Source organism: Narcine bancroftii, chromosome 11, assembly GCF_036971445.1.
Source record: "Narcine bancroftii isolate sNarBan1 chromosome 11, sNarBan1.hap1, whole genome shotgun sequence".
Lineage (NCBI taxonomy): Eukaryota > Metazoa > Chordata > Chondrichthyes > Torpediniformes > Narcinidae > Narcine > Narcine bancroftii.
In genome coordinates this window covers 104,473,038-104,497,446 of record NC_091479.1, presented here as the reverse complement: position 1 = coordinate 104,497,446, position 24,409 = coordinate 104,473,038, and the positions used below count along the sequence as shown (strand labels likewise).

The 24,409-nt window shown below is 46.0% G+C and overlaps 2 protein-coding genes across 7 annotated transcripts in view; both read left to right on the top strand.

Moving 5' to 3' along the window:
• Positions 1–3,780, top strand: part of mybpc1 (myosin binding protein C1) — a 101,064-nt gene extending 97,284 nt beyond the window's left edge. For 3 of the 4 annotated variants that reach the window (XM_069904429.1, XM_069904428.1, XM_069904431.1), the window contains one exon: positions 2,555–3,780. In XM_069904429.1, coding sequence (XP_069760530.1) covers positions 2,555–2,652 — 98 coding nt within the window. In that variant the 3' untranslated portion in view covers positions 2,653–3,780. The remainder of the gene's footprint in view (positions 1–2,554) is intronic. The other variant, XM_069904430.1, reaches the window with a different exon arrangement.
• Positions 3,781–5,670: 1,890 nt separating this feature from the next.
• Positions 5,671–24,409, top strand: part of chpt1 (choline phosphotransferase 1) — a 43,652-nt gene continuing 24,913 nt past the window's right edge. The window contains exons 1-2 of one of the 3 annotated variants that reach the window (XM_069904424.1): positions 5,676–5,947; positions 23,327–23,474. In XM_069904424.1, coding sequence (XP_069760525.1) covers positions 5,711–5,947; positions 23,327–23,474 — 385 coding nt within the window. In that variant the 5' untranslated portion in view covers positions 5,676–5,710. Of the gene's footprint in view, positions 5,948–23,326; positions 23,475–24,409 lie in introns of all 3 variants that reach the window. The other 2 variants (XM_069904425.1, XM_069904426.1) reach the window with 2 other exon arrangements.

The following is a 24,409-nucleotide window of genomic DNA, read 5'->3' as shown; positions in this document are numbered from 1 at the left end:
AAGTAGGTCAAAAGCGATAATGAGTTATTCCAGGCAATTTGACATTGCAAATTTCATGTCAGAACATTCCTGCTCTGGTGCCCGATCTTGATGACCATGATAGGTGAGCACCCATGGGCAGATACATCCAGCCCTCTCCTTCCCCAATCCCTGACTACATATCAGTCTCCTCTATGGCATATTTAGCACTTGAACCCTTGCACTCGAGAGGAAAATTGGTTCCACCGTGTGGCCTGCTCTTCATTGTCACCAAATTATGAGGTACCTGCTGATGGACCAGAGGAAGTGGCAATGTCATCACCTTTATAACATTTATTTGAGACTAATGGCAATCTCCAGCACATTAACAATTTCCAAACGAAACATCATGGAAACTATATGGAACTTGGCGTGGTGCGGACTGCAAGAGTTGAATTTGAATGTTTGTCTGGTTTTGGTAAGCTGGTAACCTTTTCAATGAAAGCTGTTGAAAATATTGTTCGGGGATGGGACAGGAAAGGAGGAATCATTCATTCTGCTTGATTAGGGCCATTCTTCGACTCAATGGGTTTTACCGTATGTATGCATGTAATAGCCGATACCATGTAAAAGTTGACCACCTATTTTTGGCTCCGGCCGCCCACCCATCCAAACTCCCAACACACCAAACGATGCAGGTACTTATTGTGATCAAAAGTAGTATGCGTCAAATAGTCGACCCCCTAAATTTTACTCTAAAATTGGTCCACAAAATTTGACTATTATACATGTATATATGGTAATTAAATCTTAATATTCTAAGACTTTGATGAAGAAACAATGATTTATGGAAAAAATAGGGTCAACATTTAAGATGTTTGAGAACTTCAATTGAAAACTGTTTAGCTGCAAATTTTACTTTTAAAAAGTAGAATTAGTTTGAAATATTTCCAGCTGGTGTGGGAGAAGGAGGAGGTGGGAGAGTGAGCACTTAAGTAGGATCAAGTGGAAAAACACAAAATTTGCCATTGCTGGAACGTTGAGTAAACATCGAGATGCCAGAGGGACTCTGTGTGATAGGCAGCGTCCGTGGGGGGGGAAGATGGTCAGTCAACATTTGAGTCGGGATTAAAGTAGAAAGGGGTATAAAAATGCAGGCAAGAGTTGCATTGTGGAAGGACAGACTAAGAAAGGAAACACACAGTAAATGGTCAGGCACTGAGGAGTGTGGTAGAACAGAGAGATCTGGGAAAACAGATACATAATTCCCTGAAAGTGGCATTACGGTGGACAGGGTTGTAAAGAGAGCTTTTGGCATATGAGCCTTCATAAATCAAAATACTGAGAATAGGAGTTGGGATATTATGGTCAAATTGTATAGGACATTGGTGAGACCAAATTTGGAGTATTATGTGCAGTTCCAGTCACCAAACTACAGGAAAAATAGAAAGAATGTAGAGAAGGTTTACTGGGGTGTTGCCTGGACTTCAAGGACTGAGTTACAGGGAAAGGTTAAACAGGTTAGGACTTTATTCCCTGGAGTGTAGAAGAATGAGGGGAGATTTGATAGAGGTATTTAAAATTATGAGGGGGACAGACAGAATAATGTAGGTCGGCTTTTTCCACTGAGGGTCAGTGAGATACAAACCAGAGGACATGGGTTAAGGGTGAAAGGGGAAAAATTTAGGGATGTGGAACAAGGTGATGAAAGCAGGCACAATTTAAATATTTAAGAGGAATTTGGACAGGTATACGGATGAGAGAGGTATGGAGGGCTAGGGGCTGGGTGTATGCCAGTGGAACTAGGAAGGAAAATAGTTCAGCATGACTAGAAGGGCCAAAGGGCCTGCTCTGTGCTGTAATGTTCCATGTTCTATGGGTGATTAAAAAGTACAACAAGGTGGAAAGAAGCTGGGACGTGATAGAGATATCTGTGTGGGAATGATTGGAGGAATTGAAGTGGTTGGCCACAGGAAGATCAAGTTCAACCCCACACACAGAGCGCAGGTGTTGAGCAAAGGGAGTCACCCACTCTGCGCTTGGTCTCACAGAATATCAGATTCAGAATCAGGATTTATTGTCATGAACGAGTCACGAAATTTGCTGTTTTGCTGCAGCGTCATAGAGCAAACATTTGTATAAACCACCTTATGAAAAATACATAAAAATAGATTCTGATGGCAGTGGGGAAGAAGCTGTCCTTGTGCCGCTGGGTGCTTGTCTTCCAACACCTGTACCTTTTCGCCAATAAGAGGGCCTGGTCTGGGTGGTGGGGGTCCTTGAGGATAGAGGCTGCTTTTTTTTTTAAGGCATTGCCTTATGGAAATGTCCTCGATGGAGAGATGTCTGGTGCCTGTGTTGTCGCAGGCTGAGTTAACAGGAGTTTTTTCCTGTTGTGAGCATTGGTGCCTCCATACCAGACAGTGATGCAACCAGCCAGAATGTAGAGGGTACACCAAATGTAGTTTGTGTAAGGTTGATGGTGTTGGTGTCTAAATAGTTTTTTTTTGATGCACCATCAGTTTCTGATTAAATCATCTGGCCACAGGCACATCAGGTCATCTTGAAAACTGAATCCTTGTTTCTTATCATGCAGGTGGCTTTGAATTTGGCGAGCTCATGTTACAAGGCGTGCCACTGAACATCATTGACCTATACGTGGGCTCAAAGTCTGTTTTACCCCCGAAAGAGTGATGGTCATCATATTGTGTGTCGTCCACGATTTGTCTCTCTTCTTGGATGAGGATATGGTTATAGTTTATTGTTAAGAGTTTGACAGTGCTTTCAATGTTCACAGGCTTGCAATGTTTTCGTTTTGAACTCTCAATAAGCATCTTATACACTGATCGGGACTTTCAACATATCAATGCATCAGTAAAACAATTTGCCTTTTGTTTTGGAAGGCAGGAAGAGGAGGGGTAGGAATTAAGTTTGTTTATGTTGGCACAAAATGCTGAGTACAATGAGAAGGGTTCTTTTGCAACAGACTAACTGGTTATCTCATGTAAAGGGTATCAGGTTGGAATTAAAGGAAAGGCCCATTAGCATCAGTAAAAGCTCAGAGATGGTGGAGGAATGCAGCAGGTCTCACAGCATCCGTTAGTACCAAGAAGGGGTAGGATGATAGCTCTGTTGTTGGGTTCATTCATGAGCCCGATGCCTGCGGAGAAGAAACTGTCTTTAAGCCTGCTGATGCGTGCTTCCACATGCTTGAACCTTCTCTCTGGTGGGACGAGGGAGAACAGAGTGTGTCCAGGATTTGGTGAGCCCTCAGTATGTTGCTTGTTTGTTTCTATAGCTGTAATTTCTAAGCTTATTTCAATATGAGATGAGATTGAATCTTGCACGATGAAAGTAATGGAAGTTTGAGCTAAATGTCACAATGACTTTACCACCTATTATCATTCAACACTAGCGCAAGGTTAGGAATGTGTGCGTTAACAATGCCTATACATTTATCGGCTGCCTTGTGTTAGTTCGAGGATTTCTTTCAGTCAATGCACATGGTCCAGATGTCCTCTGTGAAGGTTTATGCTGCGCACGCAGCCTGCTGAACCCCTCTCTACCAGATGATGTTCCCATTCACCTGCACTGCTTTCTTTCACCAACTACCTTTCCACCTTGTTCTCATCTGCAGATTCTGAGCCTGATCCCAAACTCCACATGCCCTGTAAATTCCACACAGTTTTAAATATCTTGATCAATTTCTCCGTTGGCCTTCGATTACATTGAGGAGTATTTGTTTAACTCATTGTAAAGTGCTGGAATATCTGTATTGCATGAAAAGTGCTTTGAAATGGTAAATAAATGTCTTCAAATATGTTTTCTTTGTACTTTTTCCACATTTATTATTGATGTGACATACTGACTTTTTCCCTAATGTAGAAGTAACAGCACATTACAATCTACTCGTGACAGAATTGCTCAGAATGTAGAACACTACAACACAGTACAGGCCCTTCAACCCTCAATGTTGTACTGACCCATATATTCCTACCAAAAAGAAATACTGAACCCTCCCTACCTTATAACTCTCTATTTTTCTTTAATCCATGCGCCTGTCTAAGGTTCCTTCAATGCCCCTAATATTCAGCCTCCATCACCATCCCCAACAAGGCATTCCAAGCACCCACAACTCTGTGTTTTTAAAAAAAAACACCTTACCCCTGACGTCTCCATTAAACTTCCCTCCCTTCACTTTGTACATATGTCCTCTGGTGTTTGCTATTCTTGGCCTGGGGAAAAGGCAATGGCAGTCTATCTCATCAATGCCTCTATTAAGTCTCCCCTCATCTTTCTAAGCTCCAAAGAGAAAAGTCCCCCCCCCCCACCCCATCTCTCCTTTCCCTGTCTCCTTCTGCACAGACATGATCTGTGGGTCTGGATTCCTCCCCTATTGTTGAGTTCTGAGATATCCTGCCTCTGATTTTTCCTTGAAGGAGGGTTCAGAGCTGCAAGGTTGGCAATATATCACTTGCCTCTTTTTGGCTGACACCCTGTCCCAGGGATGACCTGAATTGACTGGGATGGGCTCCAGGGGAAAAGGAGCAGTGTCCGAGCGCCGGTGCAAGTTGATAAAACCAGCGGGTAAGGGGGGACATTCCGATCCGATCCCTGGGGATGAGGGGGAAACGGGACGCCAGTGGAAAAGGGGCTCGTCTCCTGTAGCTGCTGATCAGATGGGCTGAGGTTCCCCCCCCCGTTATGTTCCCCCCTCCTGTATGTCCCTCCCTCCCATATGTCCCCCCCCATATGTTCACCCCCTCCTGTATGTCCCCCCCGTATGTTCCCCCCTCCTGTATGTTGACCCCTGCTGTATGTTCACCCCCCCGTATGTTCCCCCCCTCCTGTATGCTCACCCCCCCCGTATGTCCCCCCGTATGTCCCCCCGTATGTTCCCCCCCTGTATGTTCACCCCCCCGTATGTTCCCCCCCTCCTGTATGCTCACCCCCCCCGTATGTCCCCCCGTATGTTCCCCCCCGTATGTTCACCCCCCCGTATGTTCACCCCCCCCGTATGTCCCCCCGTATGTTCCCCCCTGTATGTTCCCCCCCGTATGTTCCCCCCCCGTATGTCCCCCCGTATGTTCCCCCCCATATGTTCCCCCCCCGTATGTTCCCCCCCGTATGTTCCCCCCCGTATGTTCCTCCCCGTATGTTCCCCCCCCGTATGTTCCCCCCCTCCTGTATGTTCACCCCCCCCGTATGTCCCCCCCCGTATGTTCCCCCCCGTATGTTCCCCCCCGTATGTTCCCCCCGTATGTTCCCCCCCCCCGTATGTTCCCCCCCTCCTGTATGTTCCCCCCCCCGTATGTCCCCCCGTATGTCCCCCGTATGTTCCCCCCCGTATGTCCCCCGTATGTTCCCCCCCGTATGTTCCCCCGTATGTTCCCCCCCCGTATGTTCCCCCCCTCCTGTATGTTCACCCCCCCCGTATGTCCCCCCGTATGTTCCCCCCTGTATGTTCCCCCTCCCGTATGTCCCCCCCTCTTGTATGTGCCCCCCCCATCAGCCCCCCTTCGCCTCCGCATTCCTGCTCCACCTGCCCGAGGCTCCGCCCCCTTCAAGCCCCCGTTTCCTGAGATCCCGCCTCCCACCTGTCACTCAGACCCGGGCCCCGCCCATCGTTGCCGGGCCCCGCCCATCGTTGCCGGGCCCCACCCTCCCTCGGCCCCGCCCCACCGCCGATGACGCGAGGACTCCGACCGCCCCGCCCCCCGGGTGATGACGCGCCCTTCCCGCCGACGCTGTCATGGCCGCCGGCTTCTTGCAGCCGCTGAGCGAGGCGCAGCTGAAGCGGTTGGACGAGCACCGGTACCGGGCGGCGGGTCGCTCGCTGCTCGAGCCGCTCCTGCAGCTGTTCTGGGGCTGGCTCATCACCCTGGTGCCCGCCTGGCTGGCGCCCAACACCATCACCCTGCTCGGCCTCGCCACCAACGTGCTGAGCACCCTGCTGCTGGTCTACCACTGCCCCGGGGGCACCGAGCAGGTAGGCCCGGGGGGGCCTGGAGCACCGCGGGGGGCCTGGAGTACCGTGGGGGGGCCTGGACTACCAGGGGGGCCTGGAGTACCGTGGGGGGGGGCTGGAGCACCGGGGGGGGGGCCTGGAGCACCGGGGGGGGGGGCCTGGAGCACCGGGGGGGGGCCTGGAGCACCGGGGGGGGGCCTGGAGCACCGGGGGGGGGCCTGGAGCACCGGGGGGGGGCCTGGAGCACCGGGGGGGGACCTGGAGCACCGGGGGGGGCCTGGAGCACCGGGGGGGCGCCTGGAGCACCGGGGGGGGGCCTGGAGCACTGGGGGGGGGCCTGGAGCACCGGGGGGGGACCTGGAGCACCGGGGGGGGGCCTGGAGCACCGGGGGGGCGCCTGGAGCACCGGGGGGGGGCCTGGAGCACTGGGGGGGGGCCTGGAGCACCGGGGGGGGGCCTGGAGCACCGGGGGGGGGCCTGGAGCACCGGGGGGGGGGCCTGGAGCACGGGGGTGGGGGGGCTTGGAGCACGGAGGGGGGGGGAGCAGGGTAAATTAGGGAAACCAGCTGGTCCTTACGGGCCCCCCGGGGGCGGGGGTCGGGGCCCCAAGGGTTGGGTGTTGGAATCAAAGGGAGAGTGCAACGGGGAAGGGGTGACCGGGTTCAAGGAATGGTGTGGTAACTGGGTCCCAGGGTTTAATTTGGGAGTATGGTTGGGCCCTGAGGAAGGGTCTTGTGTGACAATGGAAATAGACCAGGGACTTTGGGAGGTGAGTGGGTTAGTGAAGAGATGTGCATGGGGAAAAGAAGTGGAATGCGGTCAGGGGTGATTATTGGATGCTGGGATGAGGTGGAGGGAACTGCAGAATGTGGTGCAGTGTAACAAACCCACAGACTCCCACAGTGACACTGCCCATTCAGTCTCCTGTAAGGATGCTATCCCTTTCTCTCAGTCTCTCAGCCTTTGGCCCATTTGCTGTCAAGATGCTGCCTTCCATTACAGGACATCTTTCTTTTTCAGGCAGCACAACTTCCCCTCTACTGTGGTCAGTGGAGCCATCTTGCAGTCGATAGGGTTGTATAGAAAGCTTTTGGCACGTTGGCCTTTGTACAGGAGTTGGGATGTTATGTTGAAGTTGTACAAGGCATTGTTGAGATCAAGTTTGGGATTAATGTATGCAGTACCCCAACTATAGGAAAGATATCAATAACATTCAAGATTGATTGAATTTAGATGTATAGTATGGTAACAGGTCTTACTTGCCCAAAAATCTGTTGCGCCCAAATATCCCAATTAACCACAGACCATGGTACGTTTTGGAGATTCCATTATTGTCATTTAATATCACATGTTCTTGTTCCTCCCTACCCACCTCTCTCTGATCCCAGTACTTTTCCTTGCACACCCACAAAAGCTCCACATCGAGGAGACCAACAGACACTTGCACTGTTGCAGAACATTTACACTCTGTCTGCCACGGCCATCCAAGGGGCCCCGTTGGAATGCCATTTCAATGCCCCTTCCTGATCCTACCCTGACCTGTCTGTGCTGGGCCTTCACTGACCGAACAAGGCCTAAAATAAACTAGAGGAACAGCACCTCACATTTCAATGGTCTGAAGAGTGAATGTTCTGATTTCAGGTACGAGTTGCCTCTATCCTGTAACCCTTTGTCCCATTTCCCACCCAGTCACCACTCGTTCTTATCCCCCTCCATCTCCACACCAGATTCATCTGCTGCTTCCCCACCTGGTTTCATCTGTTCTTTATACCACCTTTCTGGCAACCTCCAGCTGGATGGCATTAACATCGACTTCTCAGGTTTCCATGACCCCCCCCCCCAGTCAATCTTTCTCCTTTCTTCCACTCTTGTCTCTCTTCCCTTTCCTTTCAGTCACCCCCTCCCCCGATCAATTCATACTTTTTTTTCCTGTCCTCCTACCCATGTCTAATTATGGCCTTTTGTCTGTTGGTCTGTGCTCTTCCCCCTGCCCTTTCTTTCCTTCTCCCCAGCCTTTTAATTCGGGTGCCTGTCTTCTTTTTACTCATATCTTGAGGTAGGGCTCAGGCCAAAACATCAGTTATATATCTTTACCTCCTATGGACGCTGCAAGACCAATTGAGTTCCTCCAGTACTTTGTTTATAGTTCCAATGTTCCAGGGTCTGCACACTTCCTGTTTACTTCCCTTTGTTTTTCCTGCCTCTCTTTCCCTTTGTGTGGCATGTGCCAATCTACTGTGCCATCCATCATGCTTTACCTGATTTACCAATCCCACATGGGGCCTCTGTCCCACCCTGTCCTCTTTGCATTGATTTGTTACTTACATTCGAGATTATTTAACTCAAAGGAGAGGTTGGACAAACTTGGGTTGGTTTCTCTGGAGCTGTGAAGGATGAGGGGCGATCGGATGGAAGTTATAACATTTTTGGAGACAGAATATTTTTCTCAAATATTATTAGATGACATGCGTTTAATGTTAAGTTTAAACGTTATGCAGGACATTTTTTTTTACACAGTATTTAACACAGTGATGGTTGTTTGGAGCAGGCTTTAAGTTAGATGCATGAATATACAGGGAGTGGAGGGATCGCAATTATATACACACAGGATTTGGTAATTTGGCATCATGGTCAGCACAGACTTTGTGGGCTGAAGGATCTGTTCCTGTGCTGTACAGTCTGTGTAGAACTGAATCATCCTTTTGCTCCCTGTCATAAACTCAGCTTCCTTAATCATTAACTTGCCCCTTTACAGAGCAATTAGATTATTCCTAATCTCTGTCTTGTTCAACCTTTAGTTGACTTTCAGTCCTCGTAGCCACACATCACCTGACTCCTGCTTCTTCCTCTGTGCTGAAAACTTTGACTGCTTTTTTAACCTCTAGATTTAAGTTCCCAAATCCTCATCATCCACTACTCCTGATTTGCTGACCTTCCTTGGGTCATAGAGTTCTGAACGGGTCCTTGGGTCCCACTCGTCCGTGCCGACCAAGTTGTCCACCTGGCCCATATCCCTCTAAACCTTCCCTATCCACTTAACTCTCCAAAAGTCTTTCAAATGTTGTCATTGACCCTACTTTTCCAGTGTCCTCTGGCATCTCCTTCCATTTACCCACTGTGTGGGAGAAAAAAAACATGCCTCAGCTCCCTTTTAAATCTTTCTCCCCCTCACCTTAATCTATCTCCTCCAGTGTTAGACTCCCTGACCCTGATCCAACATTTATTTCATCTATATCAGGGACCTGGAGGTGTGCATGTGTGCCACAGGATTAAAACCTCTGCCTTGCATTCATGTTTCTTCATGTTATTGCAACACCTCTCCATCTGTTTAATAGCCTCCATCCTTCCACAGACACTTCTCTGCACGTCCCACACTCTGCCTTTCAGATGAGTCCCATTTTAATTGCTCCACCACTGATGGCTGTGTTTTTGGCAGTTGTTATCTGAACTCTGGAATTTCCTCTTTTTATCACTCCATCTTGCTTAAAAGTTTGATCATTGCTGTAATTTTTAAATTAAATTTTAAACTTAGACATACAGCATGGTAACGGGCCCTTTCAGCTTGTGCTGCTCAATTACACCCATCTAACCTCCGCCCCCGTACATTTTGAAGGGTGGGAGGAAACCGGAGCACCTGGATAAAACCCACACAGACATGAGGAAAATGTACAAACTCCTAACAGACAGTGTGAGATTCAAACCATGGTCCCTATCGCTGGCACTGGAACAGCGTTGCACCAACTGCTACTCGAACCATGCTGCCTCTAAATGTAGATTGTAATATAGAATGTTATTCCACGCTGGTTGAACCATAGCTTAGTTTTGCATACAGTTCTTTCCACCGCAGTACATGAAATACGTCATTGTCCACGAAAGGATTCAGAGGAGAATGGTTGGCCTTTAGTCCCCCACAATAGTTTTCATTAATTCAGTGGCTGGTAGACTTTTATCTGTGCTGTACTGTTGTATGTTGTAATTGGAAATTAAACATCTGCTGATGTTGGAAATGTAAAATAAAAATAGAAATGCTGGAAGTACTTAGGTTGTATTGTTACGAGCCCAGAGGACTCCAAAACCCAGCACCAATAGATATTCACCAAGACAAATGGTTACTTAAACAAAAGTTGCTTTTAATTATCTTTAAACATGAAAATAGAATCACACGTCAAGTTATCACTATTGACTTACTTAACCTAACTTAACCCCCTTCTAATTCTAAGCACACATGTCTATGGTTCACAGTCCAATCTCGCTTCTCATTCCTCCAAGTTCACTGGTTGCAGGTAATTCTCATACTGTGCTCAGAATTTAACATTTATAAAGTTCACCAGGCTCTGGTGCTTGAAAGGTAAATGGTTACTGCTTAGGAAGGTTCTTGTCAGTTTTCAGAGAGAGATTTGTTTGCTGGACACCCACAACTGATTCCTTTTTAATCAGCCACTTCAGTGTCTTGCCAAAGAAACTTGCCCCTCAGGGTTCTCCAGATGATAACCTCTTTCTTTCAGGTTACCACAGAGTTCCATTTTGTTTCTCTTATTTCATGTGAAACATTAGGCAGCCAGTCCTCTCCTCTTGCATGAACCACGAAGGCTTTGACCAGGCTGAACTAACCACTCACAACCTGTCTTCCAAATGGGGTTTTCCACAAGCTTGTCCTGCTGCTGGCTGCAAAACTGATCTCTCTCTCTCTCTCTCTCTCTCTCTCTCTCTCTCTCTTTCTCTCTCTCTCTCAGAGAAAGCCTGTTTTACTCTCTCTGCTTGCAAAAGCACACGACCCTCCGAGGACAGCAAGTTCTACTCTAGAGAGTCTGCAGCACCGACAAGTTCTTTCATCTGTTGCCTTTTTGTAAACAACTTTCCATTAGTGAAGTCTCTTGGCATTCTCCAAAGCTTTTGGAAAGGCTCTGAGGCCGATAGGTCTAGCATTAGCAGAGCTCCAGTATTTTACATAAGATCTATTTTAAAGTGTTTTTATGTGACCTACACTAAAAATCTGGCCCCAATTTATCTTCCAAAAACCTATCTATATACTCTGTCACAGTATCTACAAAAGAAAAATCAGCAATTCAGGTTTGTCAGAACTAGAAAAGTTAAGGGAAAAGATCTTTTTGGGAGAGAGGAACTGGAGGAAGATTTCAGTGAGGTGAATGAAGGCGCTTTATCTGTAATCTGTTTTTGTGGGTGGACAGCTTTCTGCCGCCATTCTCAATCCTACCTCCTAGACAGGTAGATGGCATAGCTGTTAGCACATCACCTTTACAGTGCCAGCGATCGGGGTAGGGATTTGAATTCTGCACTATCTGCATGGGTGCTCCAGTTTCCTCTAACTCCTCAAAACGGACTGGGAGTTGGTCATTTGGGTGTAACTGGGCTCGTGGGCTGAAATGGCCTGTTATCATGTTGTATGTCTAAAATTTAAAAAAAAAGATTAGCTATAATGTATTGTAGAGAATCACAAAATCTAGGAGGCACTCGAATGGTCAGACAGCATCTGTAGAAAGCAATAGACAGTCGATGTTTTGGGTCAGAAACCATTCATAAGGAACAGCAAGAACAAGGCAGACGACTGAATAAAAGGAGGATGAGCACGGAGGGGGAAGGAAAGGAAGCAGATGGAAGAGTGATGGAGAAAGGGGCTAAGAAAGATGTCATGGAGGGAAGGAATGGGGTCTGGAGGAGGGTTGTAGGTTGCACAAAAGTGGTGAAGGAGGGTAAAGAGGAGGTGTGGAAAACAGGAGGCGGCGAGCAGAAGCTGGAGGCTGAGATTGATGCTGTCCAGTTGGAGACTGCCAAGATGGAATACAAGGTGTTTTTACCTCCCATTTATGTGATGTCCTCAACTTGGCAGCACGAGGCCGTGAACTGACATGTCCATTTGGGAATGGGAAGTGGAATTGAAGTGGCTAACTACTGGAGGGATCCTGGCTTTTCTGGCAGAATGAATGATGGTGCTCGACAAAGCGATTTTACCCAATCCCACCCCAATCTGCATCCAGTCTCCCTGTTGCAGAGGGGGCTATGTCAGGAGTTGTGTTATGGAGCAAGTGTGTGCACTGCAGGTTCCCACAAACAAGTGGAGCTGATCATTCTAACTGCGATGTTGATTGATATTGGTTACGGTATAGAATCACTGTGTTTCTATTGGGAAGTAATGCCACACTGTCTTTTGCATCAGCTCATGACAGTTTCAATTCTATCGAGTTGATACTCTGGAATATCAGTGTGCATTTTGCAGCCCAGAGTGAACAGGGGAAAACTCTGATGTAGAAATGATCATAGGCTGACCTTGGTTTTTGAGATGCAATATTAATGTATTTTTTGTTAACTTTCATTGAAACAGTTTGAATGTTGAATGGCATGTACAGAGTAGATGTAGAAAGATTGTTGGTCATGGTAGAGGAGTCTAGAACAGGAGGGCACAACTTCAGAATTAAAGGGCGCCCATTTAAAACAGATGCAGAGGAATTTCATTAACCAGTAAGTAGTGAACGTGTGGAATTTGCTGCCATGGGCGGCTGTGGAGGACAGGTCATTGGGTGTATCTAGGGTAGAAATTTATAGATATCTGAATTGCCAGGGTATCGGTTATGGGAAGAAGGTCGGTCAGTGAGGCTGAGTGGGAGAGTGGATCACCTCATGATTAAATGGCAGAGCAGACTTGATGGGCTGAATGGCCTATTTCTGCTCCTATGTCTTGCAGAGACAATTCAAGTTCTATGGGGTTGATGTTCCTCTTTTCACTGTCATGGCTGAACTGTTCCTTCCTCTTCACATTACTCCAAAGCAGCACCGACTGTCCTTCAGAGAATTTGTTTTACTCTATAGCGTTCAATTGAAACTGCTCAGATTGCTTGCTCTTTCCATTTTATCTTTTTTCCCCTTGGGAAAGGAACACTTTTCAAATTGTCATGTAAAATGGGGTTAACCGGGCCATTTGCTCAGTTGATGACTCAGGTACACGTAATTTGAAAGGGTCCAACCGGTCAAAACCCAACTGGCTCCCAGAAGTATCTCCAAAGTGGTCAGGGAACTCAGTAAAGCTTATCTGGGTGTCATCCTCTGGTGATTTGAAAGGGGAAATGACCCGGCTATTCTGATGACGTCCGTGCTTGCATGCATGCGTCACAAGGAAAGCCTTGGCTGGCTCAATGCAGGATGCTTCTGCACTGCCAATCAGTGGTAATTCTGCCTGGCCCGCAGGAAAATGAATCTCATGGTTCTATGCACTCTGACAATAAATCTGAACATTGACAAAGGGGCTTGAGCCTGCCATGTGAACTCTGTTTCTCTTTCCGCAGATGCTACCTTACCTGAGTATTTCTATCATCTGCTTTTTAGTTTAGATTTCCAGCATCCACACATTTTAAAGTTTTAGTTTCTCCGTTCTCTTGGTTAGTGTTTCCCCTTGGAGCAATCCCACCAATACCGTGTTATTCTGGGAGCAATTTGTGTCATTATTAGTCATATTTCCAGCATGACTACAAATTATAATTTAGAGGATTTCCTGTAAATGTTGAGCTTTGTTGTGGAAGATGGTATATAAATCTATCATTTAGACCAGGGGTGTCAAACTCAAATTCACAGAGGGCCAAAATTAAAAACTTGGATTAAGTCGTGGGCCAAACTAAATATTTATTGAAAATTTTCAACAACATCTCCATGTTCTCTCTTCTTTCAACATATGTAATGTTAAACTTTTTCTTACTAAAATAAATGTTTAATAATAGTTTGGGTTAAACTCTTTCCAGAGAAGCATTAACAAATGAGAAATAAAATATACAATAAATAATATTTCTCTATAGCCTTTAAGCTCCTTTTAAATGTTTTTTTTTTCACAAGCCAACAAGTCAAAAAAATAACAACTTGCTTCAATGACAAACAGGTTTGTATTTTAAAATGATGAACATAGAGTCTCCCTCCCACCTGTCTTGAAAGGTCCTGTTTTCTGTCTTTCGTTTGGCCATATTTCGTAAGGGGTTTATTACGTGTGAGTTGGGCGTCAGGTCGCAGATGCTAATGTAAGTAAAGAGAGGAGGTGGGGGCGATTAGCGGGCTGACGGGCTGGCGCCAACGCATTTGCAAAGCATTCTGGGATTTGTAGTATTAGCTGTGCATGCGCTATACTGGCGCGGCGGCCAACGGGCCAGCTCTAATACATATTTGATATGATCTTGCGGGCCAAATAGAATTATATCACGGGCCAAATTTGGCCCGCGGGCCTGAGTTTGACGTGTGTGATTTAGAATGACGGAGATTAGAGCCTTTTGAGGTTAGAGATTTTGTCTCCCCAGAGCCTTTTGTGGGTTTTTGTAATAGATAGTGTCCTCAACTACTCTGGCAGTGTAAATAGTTACTCCTGTTTAATTGTTTTGTAAAGCTCCTTTAGAACTGCTTAAGGAGAATGAACAACAAGTGTAGGAGAGTGCACCAAACTGTTACAGGGCCAGCGACCGGGGTTTGAATCCCGTTGTGTCTGTAAGGAGCTTGTATGTTCTCCCCATGTCTGTGTGGGGTTCCTCTGGGTGCTCTGGTTTCCTCCTACCCTCAAAAACATATGGGGGTTATAGGTTAATTGGGGTATGTAGGTGGCACGGCTCGTGAGACGGTGGGGCCTGTTACCGTGCTGAATGTCTAAATTAAATATTATGCTACAGGGTCGAGTAGCATCAGTGAGAGGAAAAGGAATGGTCGACATTTCGGGTCAGAATCATTCATCTCGACCAGTGGTGCACTTTTTTCCACTCACTAGCTTCCTTAAGTAATCCCTTACTTACCACAGAGCATCTATGGCATAGGATCCCATAGGTCAAGGATGGCCGAACTTACTTAACGCAAGAACCACATCCGACAAACTTAAGATGGTTGAGAGCCACAAACCATGAAAAAATAATATAATCACATTTTTACTCTTACATGCTAATTTTGTTACAAAAATGTATCTAAATATTAAGAAACATGTGTATAGAATAATATTAATTCATCTATGTAGTTTTTAAACTGCTAATTTGTATTCATTTCAATAATCAAAATGTACACATACTGTATATACTCGTGTGATAGTCAAATTTTGTGGAAGAATTTTTAATATAAACTTAATTTTGATCACAGTATGTATCTACATTGTTTGGGGCGTCGGGAGGTTGGACGGATGCCTGGCAGGGTTCGGGTGATAAGTCCACATTTGAGATGTCAGGAGCTCTGATGGGTGGGCAACCTGGATCACACTTACCCTCCACTGATCCCACTGCCCACAACACAGCCACGCGTGCCACAATCTCGTGATCACAAGCTAAATGTACACTGTCAACATCCCTCCGCGAGCCGCACATTCGTGTCAAAGAGCCAGATGTAGCTCATGAGCTGTGGCTTAGCCACTCCTGCCGTAGATGCTCTGTGGTTAGTGAGGAATTACTTCAGAAGGGGCAAAAAAATTGAGAACCTCTATAGACCAGCCATTCTCCACTTATTTTTGGCTATGGCGCCTTTAGGACTCTGCTCAAACTTTACGGGCCCCCCTTTCCCTGTGAAACAGTCAAGTTTAGTTGGTTTCTTTCGTACTTCTCTCCTACTGAATACATCAAAAAAATTATCATTTCAGTTCGTGCCCTGGTCCGGACTCTGGTTCGAATCCTGCGCTTTCTGTAAGGAATTTATACATTCTCCCCGTGTCTGTGTGAGTTTTACTGGGGGTGGGGGGGTCTACTTTCCTCCATCATTGAAAACGTACCGGGGCGTGTAAGTTAATTGGGTGTAAATTGGGCGGCACGGATTCGTGGGCCAAAATGGCCTGTTACCCTGCTGTATGTCTACATTTAAATACATTTTTAAAATGTGCAGTGGACCTGAGGAGGGGTGTTGCCATATGGCCCCTGTTCAGTCTGAGAGTGCAGAGGGGTGATAGCCTGTATAATGAAAGGGGGCTGGACAGGGGCCAATATGAAATTGATGAACCAGAGAGGGGGTGAAGGATTTTCTCCCACTGATGCTGCACACCCTTGCTGAGTTCCTCCAGCAGATTGGTTTCTTTGGCTCCAGGTCTCAGCGTCTGCCAGCTTTCATGTCTTCAACGAGAACGATTCCAGCTTAACCTCACCATCAGACCTTTGCTATAAATTCCAGCCTGTCATTGTGAGCAGGCAGATGGTAAGAGATTAGGATCTACTTCTCCCTTTAGATTTATTGGGTTCTAAAGCAGTAAATTCAGGAAAGTGGAAACCATTGACGGATCTATTACCCACAGCAGTCACTCTCTGCATATCTATCGTTCCTCCATCTTCATTGGGAATCCTATTTTCATATAGTGTGTGGATATTGGGAAGTATTTATCTAGAATTTACTCATAAAGGTACATTCTAAAGTGGCGATGGAAATAGCAAATGGATAGGCTCAGATTGTAATCAGGTAGGAATGTACTGTGGTTACTGAAATTTGATGCATCCAATTAAAAATGAGAAGGCAAGTGCTCCCAGCAGTTTATATTTATCAGTTAAGTACTTAAGGAATAGCCAACTGGCCCTTCTAGCCTATCTCTCCATTCCTCAAGATTGTGGCCAATTTTTCAACCAATGAAGCAAGATTGACAGAGCTAGGGCTTTTCTCTTTAGAGCGACAGAGGATAAGACCAGACTCAATTGAGTCATACAGGGTTGAGGGGCTTGGGAAGGGCGGACAGCCAGCATTTTTTATCCCGGGACGACAATAGCAAATACCAGAGGATGTCTGTTTAATATAACCATATAACCACTTACAGCACAGAACAGGCCAGTTTGGCCCTACTAGTCCATGCCGTAACAAATCCCCATCCTCCTAGTCCCACTGACCAGCACCCGGTCCATACCCCTCCAGTCCCCTCCTATCCATGTAACGATCCAGTCTTTCCTTAAATGTAACCAATGATCCCGCCTCGACCACGTCTGCCGGAAGCTCATTCCACATCCCTACCACCCTTTGTGTAAAGAAATTTCCCCTCATGTTCCCCTTATAATTTTCCCCCTTCAATCTAAACCATGTCCTCTAGTTTGAATCTCCCCCACTCTTAATTGAAAAAGCCTATCCACATTTACTCTGTCTGTCCCTTTTAAAATCTTAAACACCTCTATCAAGTCCCCTCTCAATCTTCTACGCTCCAGAGAAAAAAGCCCCAGTCTGCACAACCTTTCCCTGGAACTCAAACCTTGAAATCCTGTCAACATTCTCGTGAACCTTCTCTGCACTCTCTCGATTTTGTTTATATCTTTCCTATAATTTGGTGACCAAAACTGTACACAGTACTCCAAATTTGGCCTCACCAATGCCTTGTACAATTTCATCATAACCTCCCTACTCTTGAATTCAATACTCCGATATATGAAGGCCAACATTCCAAATCCCTTCTTCACCACACCATCTACCTGAGTAGATGTAAGAGTACAGTAAGAGTACCTGAATAAATGGAAGAAAGTTCAGGGGAGACATCAGAGAGGTTTTTTTTTTAACACAGAGAGTGGTGGGTGCCTGGAATGCATTGTTGGGGATGGTGGTGGAGGCAGGTCCAATAGGGACCAATCAAATGATTCTTTCACCAGATGTAAGAAAAATAGAGGGTTATGGGTGTGAGGGAGGGAAAAATTTGTTGTGAAGCAGGTTTATAGAGGTTGCCACAGTATAATGGACTGAAGGGCCTGGTGATGTAATAGAACATTATGACAGTGCAGGCCCTTCGGCCTACAAAGTTGACCAACCATAATGTTCTATGTTCATTGCTATTTCCCAGCACCACATCCCTTGACTCTTAATTCTGTATATGCCATTGTATAGGACGACCCTGGAATTTCCACCTAAAATGTAGGTTTTGAGTGATACTCTTTGTAGAAGATGACCCCTTCTGCCTCAAAAATAATCTGGAATTTACCACTGACCAGTGGATGCTGTTAAAAGCAAATCACAATATTTAAATATCAAATGACCCTGTAAAGGTTTACATTTTATTTGCACATTTTAAAATAAACTACTGTCGGCTCCTGCATCAGGCCCTTTAAAGCCTGCACAGAGCCGACTGCAGTCAGACTGGGTGGATGGACCCCATGGGGGAGGGCTGAGACTTGGCTGATACCTAACGGGCCATGCACAAGGTTGCATCGGAGCTGGCGGGAAGATGGCGGTGGTGTGGTGACCACTGTCATGGTTCAGATTTTACACCTGGCGTATAGGACAACCCCGAGTTTTAAGGTGAAATTTTAAGGATTGTCCTATATGACAGCATATACGGTACGCATGGATGCATCAGTCTGCATGTGATTGATTGAAATGACTTGGCCTCCACTGTCATCTGGGATGAAGCCATCGGTGGGCATTCTGGCCTTCTCACTTTTTATTTGGTTTGCATCAAATTTCAGTAATCAATATATATTCCTACCTGATAATAATCTAAACATGTTCATTTGCTATTTCCAGTGCTGCTGTAGCATGCACCTTTGCAAGTCATTTGAGATAGGTTATCTTCATTCACAACATCAAAATAGGATTCCAGTAATGCTGCAGAGCCAAGGATAGATGTGTGAAGAGGAACATCAGTGGGCAAGGTCACTCTATCGTTCCTGAGGGACAGTGCGCAGAACGCTACGCTGTCATTCAACCTTTGGGGAGAGTCATGGGCAAGGCCAAGCAAAGATGGACCAGGAAGTCACAAAAAGAACAACTTCCAAATGCTGAAAGAGGGAAGGAGTCCAACTTTATTATTGACCGATTGTACAAATACAACTCGACAGTTCTCCAGACCACGGTGCAAAAACCTGCATACTGACATAGCACATATACAGACAAATGATGCATATACAATATGAATATATAATAAAAATGAATAAATATTAAATAAATAGTAGTCTCGGATGGTTAGTGTAAGCAGTTCCTTTGGTCCAGTGGTTCTCAACCTTTTTCTTTCCACTCACATACCACTTTAAATAATCCCTATGTCATTGTGCTCTGTGATTAGTAAGGGATGGCTTAAGGTGGTCTGTGAGTGGGAAGGGAAGGTTGAGAATCATTGCTCTAGATCCAATTGTTACTGAAATGTTTTGCTTGAGAAAAATTGTCATTGGCCCATTTCCTTTGGAGTTGTGAAACCCTGCACATAACGAGTCAATGAGGGACGATTAACAATGGTTTTCAAACTTTTTCTTTCTACTCACATACCACCTTAAGCCATCCTTTACTAATCACAGAGCACCTATGGCATAGGGATTTTTACTAATCACAGAGCACCTATTGGCATAGGGATTATTTAAAGTGGCATGTGAGTGGGGGAAAAAAGGTTGAGAACTACTGCTTTGGTCGTTCACCATTGTCACTGCCCGTGGGAGAAGCTGTTCCTCAGCCTGGTGGGGCTGGCTCTGATCCTCCTGCATCTCTTCCCCAATGGGAGCAGCTGAAAGATGCTGTGTGAGGGGTGGAAGAGATCCTCAATGATTTTGCACACCCTCTTCAGACAAGGATCCCAGTACATCACGTTAATGGTGGGGTGGGAGACCCTAGTGAGTTGACGCTAGTAGTAAATTTGTTGGAGAACCTGTTGAATACAGACACTGGTGAGATGAAGGTAAGGGCTAAATATTGGTTCCTATGTCCTGTGGGACAAGGGGTAAGAGGAGAGGTGCCAGATATAGATGAGATGTGGTCAATGTTAGAGAGGCAGCCATATTGCAGGGCACCTCTGGGTGTCTCATTGTTGGACCTAATACAATAGAGAAGGAGGGACTGAGAAGAGAGAATGGAATGGGTCCTTGCAAGAGGTGGGGTGGGAGGAAGCATGATCTGCAGAGTTGTGGGAGTCTGTGTCTTGATAGTGAATGCTGGTGGACAGCCTGTCCCCTGGGGTGGAAATGGGTTGTGGAGGGGAAGACTCAGATGTACCACATGAAGGTGAAGGCAGAGTGGAAAAGGACAAGAACATGGAAAAGTACAGCATTTTCTCCACCATTCCCTCTTCCCATCACTATAAAGCAGCCATTCTCAATCCTTTTTTTTCAGTTAGGCCTCCCCTCCAGGATTTTGCTCAAGGTTATGGGCCCCCTTCCCTGAAACCTATGTCCACTAGTTCTGGAATCACCCACCTAGGGTACAGACAGTGAGCATTCACTTTATCCACACCCCCTCATGATTTTATAAACCTACAGAACACCCATTCCCAACCTTTTTTTGGCCCCAACCCACCCCTGTTCAAAGTTCAAAATATGGGCTCCCTTCCCTGTGAAGCAATCAAGTTTAGTTGGTTTCCTCTACTTCTCTCCTACTAACTACATAACAAACATTTTTTAAAAATTGTTAAGTGAGGTGAAACGAAAACGAGGCTTTTACTTAAAATGCACTGTGGCCCCTCCAGAGGGGCTAGAGGGCTCCTTGTGAGAATGGCTGCTCTAAAAACCGTTTTCCCACCAAGCAAGTAATCCCTTACCAACCACAGAGCACCAAGGGGTAGGATGTCACAGGTCCTCTGTGGTCAGTAAGGGATTACTGAAGATGGTATTTGAGGAGAGAATAAAAAATGTTGCGAACCACTGTTCTATCCCCATATGTTGAATGGAACGTACAATAGCACAGGAACAGGCCTTTTGGCCCACGTCTGCTCTGAACATGATGCCCAATTTAAATTTGCCACTGATCCATGCCTCTCTTCCCTACATCTAGATGCCACTTAAACAATTTTATTGTATCTGCATCCACCAGTATTCTTGGCACCTCACACTGTTGTTAAAAATGTGCCTCATACATCCTCTTTAAGCTCCCCACTACCGAGCACCTTAAACCCATGCCCTCTTGTATGTGATATTGTTAACCCTGGAGAAAAGATTCTGTTTACCCAAACAATGACTCTCATCATTTTGTAAAACTATTGTCACCCCTCAGCCTCTAACACCCCAGACTAAGTGCAAAAACATTAAAAAAAGGAGCAAGAATTGGCCTTCAAACCCCTCAACCCTGCCCTGCTATTTAATGCACCATCTGCCAGAAGAAATTTCAATATACCTTGGTATTAAATGACCAGACTCTTGTGTGTCTGTTCAAGACCCTCCCATTAGTGGTAGCATCTCAACCGCCGCATCTTGGCACCTTGTACATTTCTGCCTGAAACACCAACCATCTTCTCCCTCCTTGGATGCTGCTGAGTCCCTCCATCATTTGTTGGTCAGGAATCTAATTCAGTATACAAGGAGCAGTGTGCTGAAGAGACAATGGTTCAGAGCAGTACATCTGTCTGAGCTGAGCATGATGCCAATGTTAAACTAAAACTTTTCTGCTTGTACCCTGATACATACCCTTCCAATTCCTGCACATTTTGTGCCTGTCTTACAAGGCTCTTAAAATACAGAAATGCTGGAAGATGTATTACCTTGAAAAGGGGCTCAGGCCTGAAACATTGATTATGTGTTTTTACTTCCTGTTGACATTGCAAGATTGGCTGACTTCCTCCAGCGATCCTGTTTTTACTACAATCTCAGCCTCTCCAAATTTTTGTGTTCCACAAGTCTCTTAAACATTATTGTATATCCACTCCCAGTATTACTCCAGACAGCCTGTACCAGGCACCCACCAATCTGTAAAAAGTAAACTCCCCCAATAATAAATATATGATTAATGTAGTGCCAAAACCAAGATTGTGTTCCACACGATGATGAACGATTGGTTTAAGGTGTGGTGCTGAGATTAGGGATTAGTTTCCTTTTGTGTTGGAAGTCAGTCAGTCATCTATGATGATTTCCAAGCAGTCTGTGCAGAAATGCTGTAGGTATAGTTATATTTATTAGATATTTGATGACGGGCTTTCCAGTGGTCTCCCCCTGCCTTCCTCGGTGAATTCAAGTTGTCTTATGTCCCAGTTCACACCACGTTTACGAACTCCATCAGCTTCTATTCTCCCTCTGTCACCTTTGCAACCTCCTCCAACCCACAGCACTTCCAGCTCTTCTATGCTTTTCCAATTCTGTTGGTGGATGTCCAGGCCTCGCACCTGGAATTTCCTCCATGGATCTCCCTGGTTCTCGACGCATTAAAATAAAAACACAACACTGGTGAAACTCAGCACGCCAAACAGTGTACTTTATAGAGCAAATAGACATAGGCACCCTTCAGCCTGGAACCCCCCATCAAGGTATGGATAAATGTAGAAAGGCTCTTGAAACATTAGTTATGTATCTTTGGTGTATAAAGGAAACTTTGACTTGCTGAGTTTCTCAAGTGTTGTGTTTTTACCTCAACCACAGTGTCCGCTAACTTTTGTTATTTACCTTTGGTTTTTGGTGTGAGCTGCTAAAAGGTGGAGAATGAGTTTACATGGGTGATTGTGAAGACACAAGACCTGTGCAGTCTTGCCTACTTCACTTTGCAGGAGCTGCGCTGCAGAAGGAACTGTGTGCATTTGTCAACTGCACTCTCTCTGATATCTTGTTTTGGAGCTTTTGGTTGATGATAAAGGGACAGAGTTCACATTCTAGGCTTTTCCCAACCCTGGTGATAGGAAATATTTTTGTAAATAGAAGCTGGAGCTGACAGTGCAGTTCCTCGAGCCCTGGGCAGACCAGCTCACCCATGTTCACCTGCTGTGGACATGGGAGCCATAGAAAATTACAGCACAATGTTGTGCCGACCTTTAAAAAAAAAACAAAACCCTCCCTGCCCCAGAACCCTCTATTTTACTTTCATCCATATGTCTATCTCTTAAATACCCCAATTGTTCCAGCCTCCACCACCACCCTGGCAATGCATTCCAGGCCCCACCACTCTCCATATTTAAAAAAGACCTTGATGTCTCCCCTAAACTTTTCTCCCTTAACTTAGTGCCAACGTCTCAATACTTGAGTTCTGTTTTGAATTGGCAAGGTTCTGAGGAAGTGTCCCTTCCCTGAAACTTGTTTCTCTCTTAACAGATGCTGTCTTTTCAGTATTTAGCCTAATAAAATGAAGACATTTCAGATTTATAATATCTGCAGTTACTTTTAAATGTTCATTAATTGACCAGATATTTCTGTTCCTTTAGTTATGTTGAACGGTACTGCAGGTTAACTCGTGTTCAACGAATGCCTGAGAGGATGTCTTCACAGTGAAGGGAGGAAGGTTTAGGGGAGACATCAGGGGTAATTTTGTTTACAGAGATAGGCCCTTGCTTGAGTGCCACATTGGAAAGGGGCCTTCTGTCTGCACGATGCTCCCTGAGAACTTAAGCGTGGGTTGGAGCTCAGATCTCCAGAATGGGCCTTGAACCATCCACTCTATGGCTCAGAGAGGCTGGGCTGCCTACGCACAGGAACACAGTTACCCTGTAAAAGAATATCACATCCATTTTCTGCCCTGTCTACTAATTGGCCTCTTGACAATTGAACATGCTGCTGAACATTCAGCTTGTGACCTGTTATTCGTCCCCTCTTGCAGGCACCAGCATATGTGTATGTGCTGGCCGGAGTGGGGTTATTTATCTACCAGTCTTTGGATGCCATTGATGGGAAACAAGCCAGAAGAACCAACACCAGCTCCCCACTTGGGGAACTCTTTGACCATGGTTGCGATTCTTTTTCTACAGGTATGTGGTCTAAAGGATCAGGGATTTTGTGGTATGGCACACAATGCTGCCACCAGTTTTGCAGGTTTGCAGAGTATGCAGGAATTGTTTCTAAAAGGATCCACTTCAAATGCAGAGTAACTTGTGCTAAGTGTGCCATCTTCATCCCAGATAGTCACTAGGGGGGAGGTAGCTGAGGAGATCATTGTGAAAGGTGAGGCAGTTCCTAGATACTCCACCACGAGGGGTGGAACAATTCCTAGATACCCCACTGCAAGAGGTGGGGCAATTCTGAGAACCCCCACTGCGAGGGGTGGGGCGGTTCTGTGACTCCCACTGTGAGGGGTGGGGCGGTTCTGTGACCCCCATTGCGAGGGGTGGGGCAGTTTCTACATCCCCCATCGCGAGAGCTTGGACAGTTTCGAGATCCCTCCCCCAACCGCGAGAGGTGGGCCTTGCCAGGTGGGAGCACAAGAGGTGATGCACGCCTGATTGTGTGACCTCCCCATGACTGTACTCAAGGTTCGACCTGTCGCTCTGAGATAATGGGCTAGGGGTAGGATTGCCACATGCTGGTGGGCACGTTAATCTGACAGTCTTTGAGAACATCCTTAAATTGATTCTAAAGTGCACCTGGTAATCTGTTGCCTTGATGGAGCTTGGAATAGTTTAAATTTTACATTTTATTTGCAATACGGTTGAAGCCAATTCCGGCCACTTAAATCTGCACCACCCATTTACAAACCTGTACATTTTTTGAAGGGTGGGAGGAAACAAGTATACCTGGAGGAAACTCGTGTAACATGAGGAGAACATACAGACAGTGCTGGATTCAAATCCCAGTCGCTGGTGCTATAACCCGCTGCTAAATGTTCCATAAAGAGCATGGCATCAGCTGCTGATGTGGAGCAGACTGAGTGTACCTGGGCCTCTGTTTTGGCAAGGTTAGATTGGGC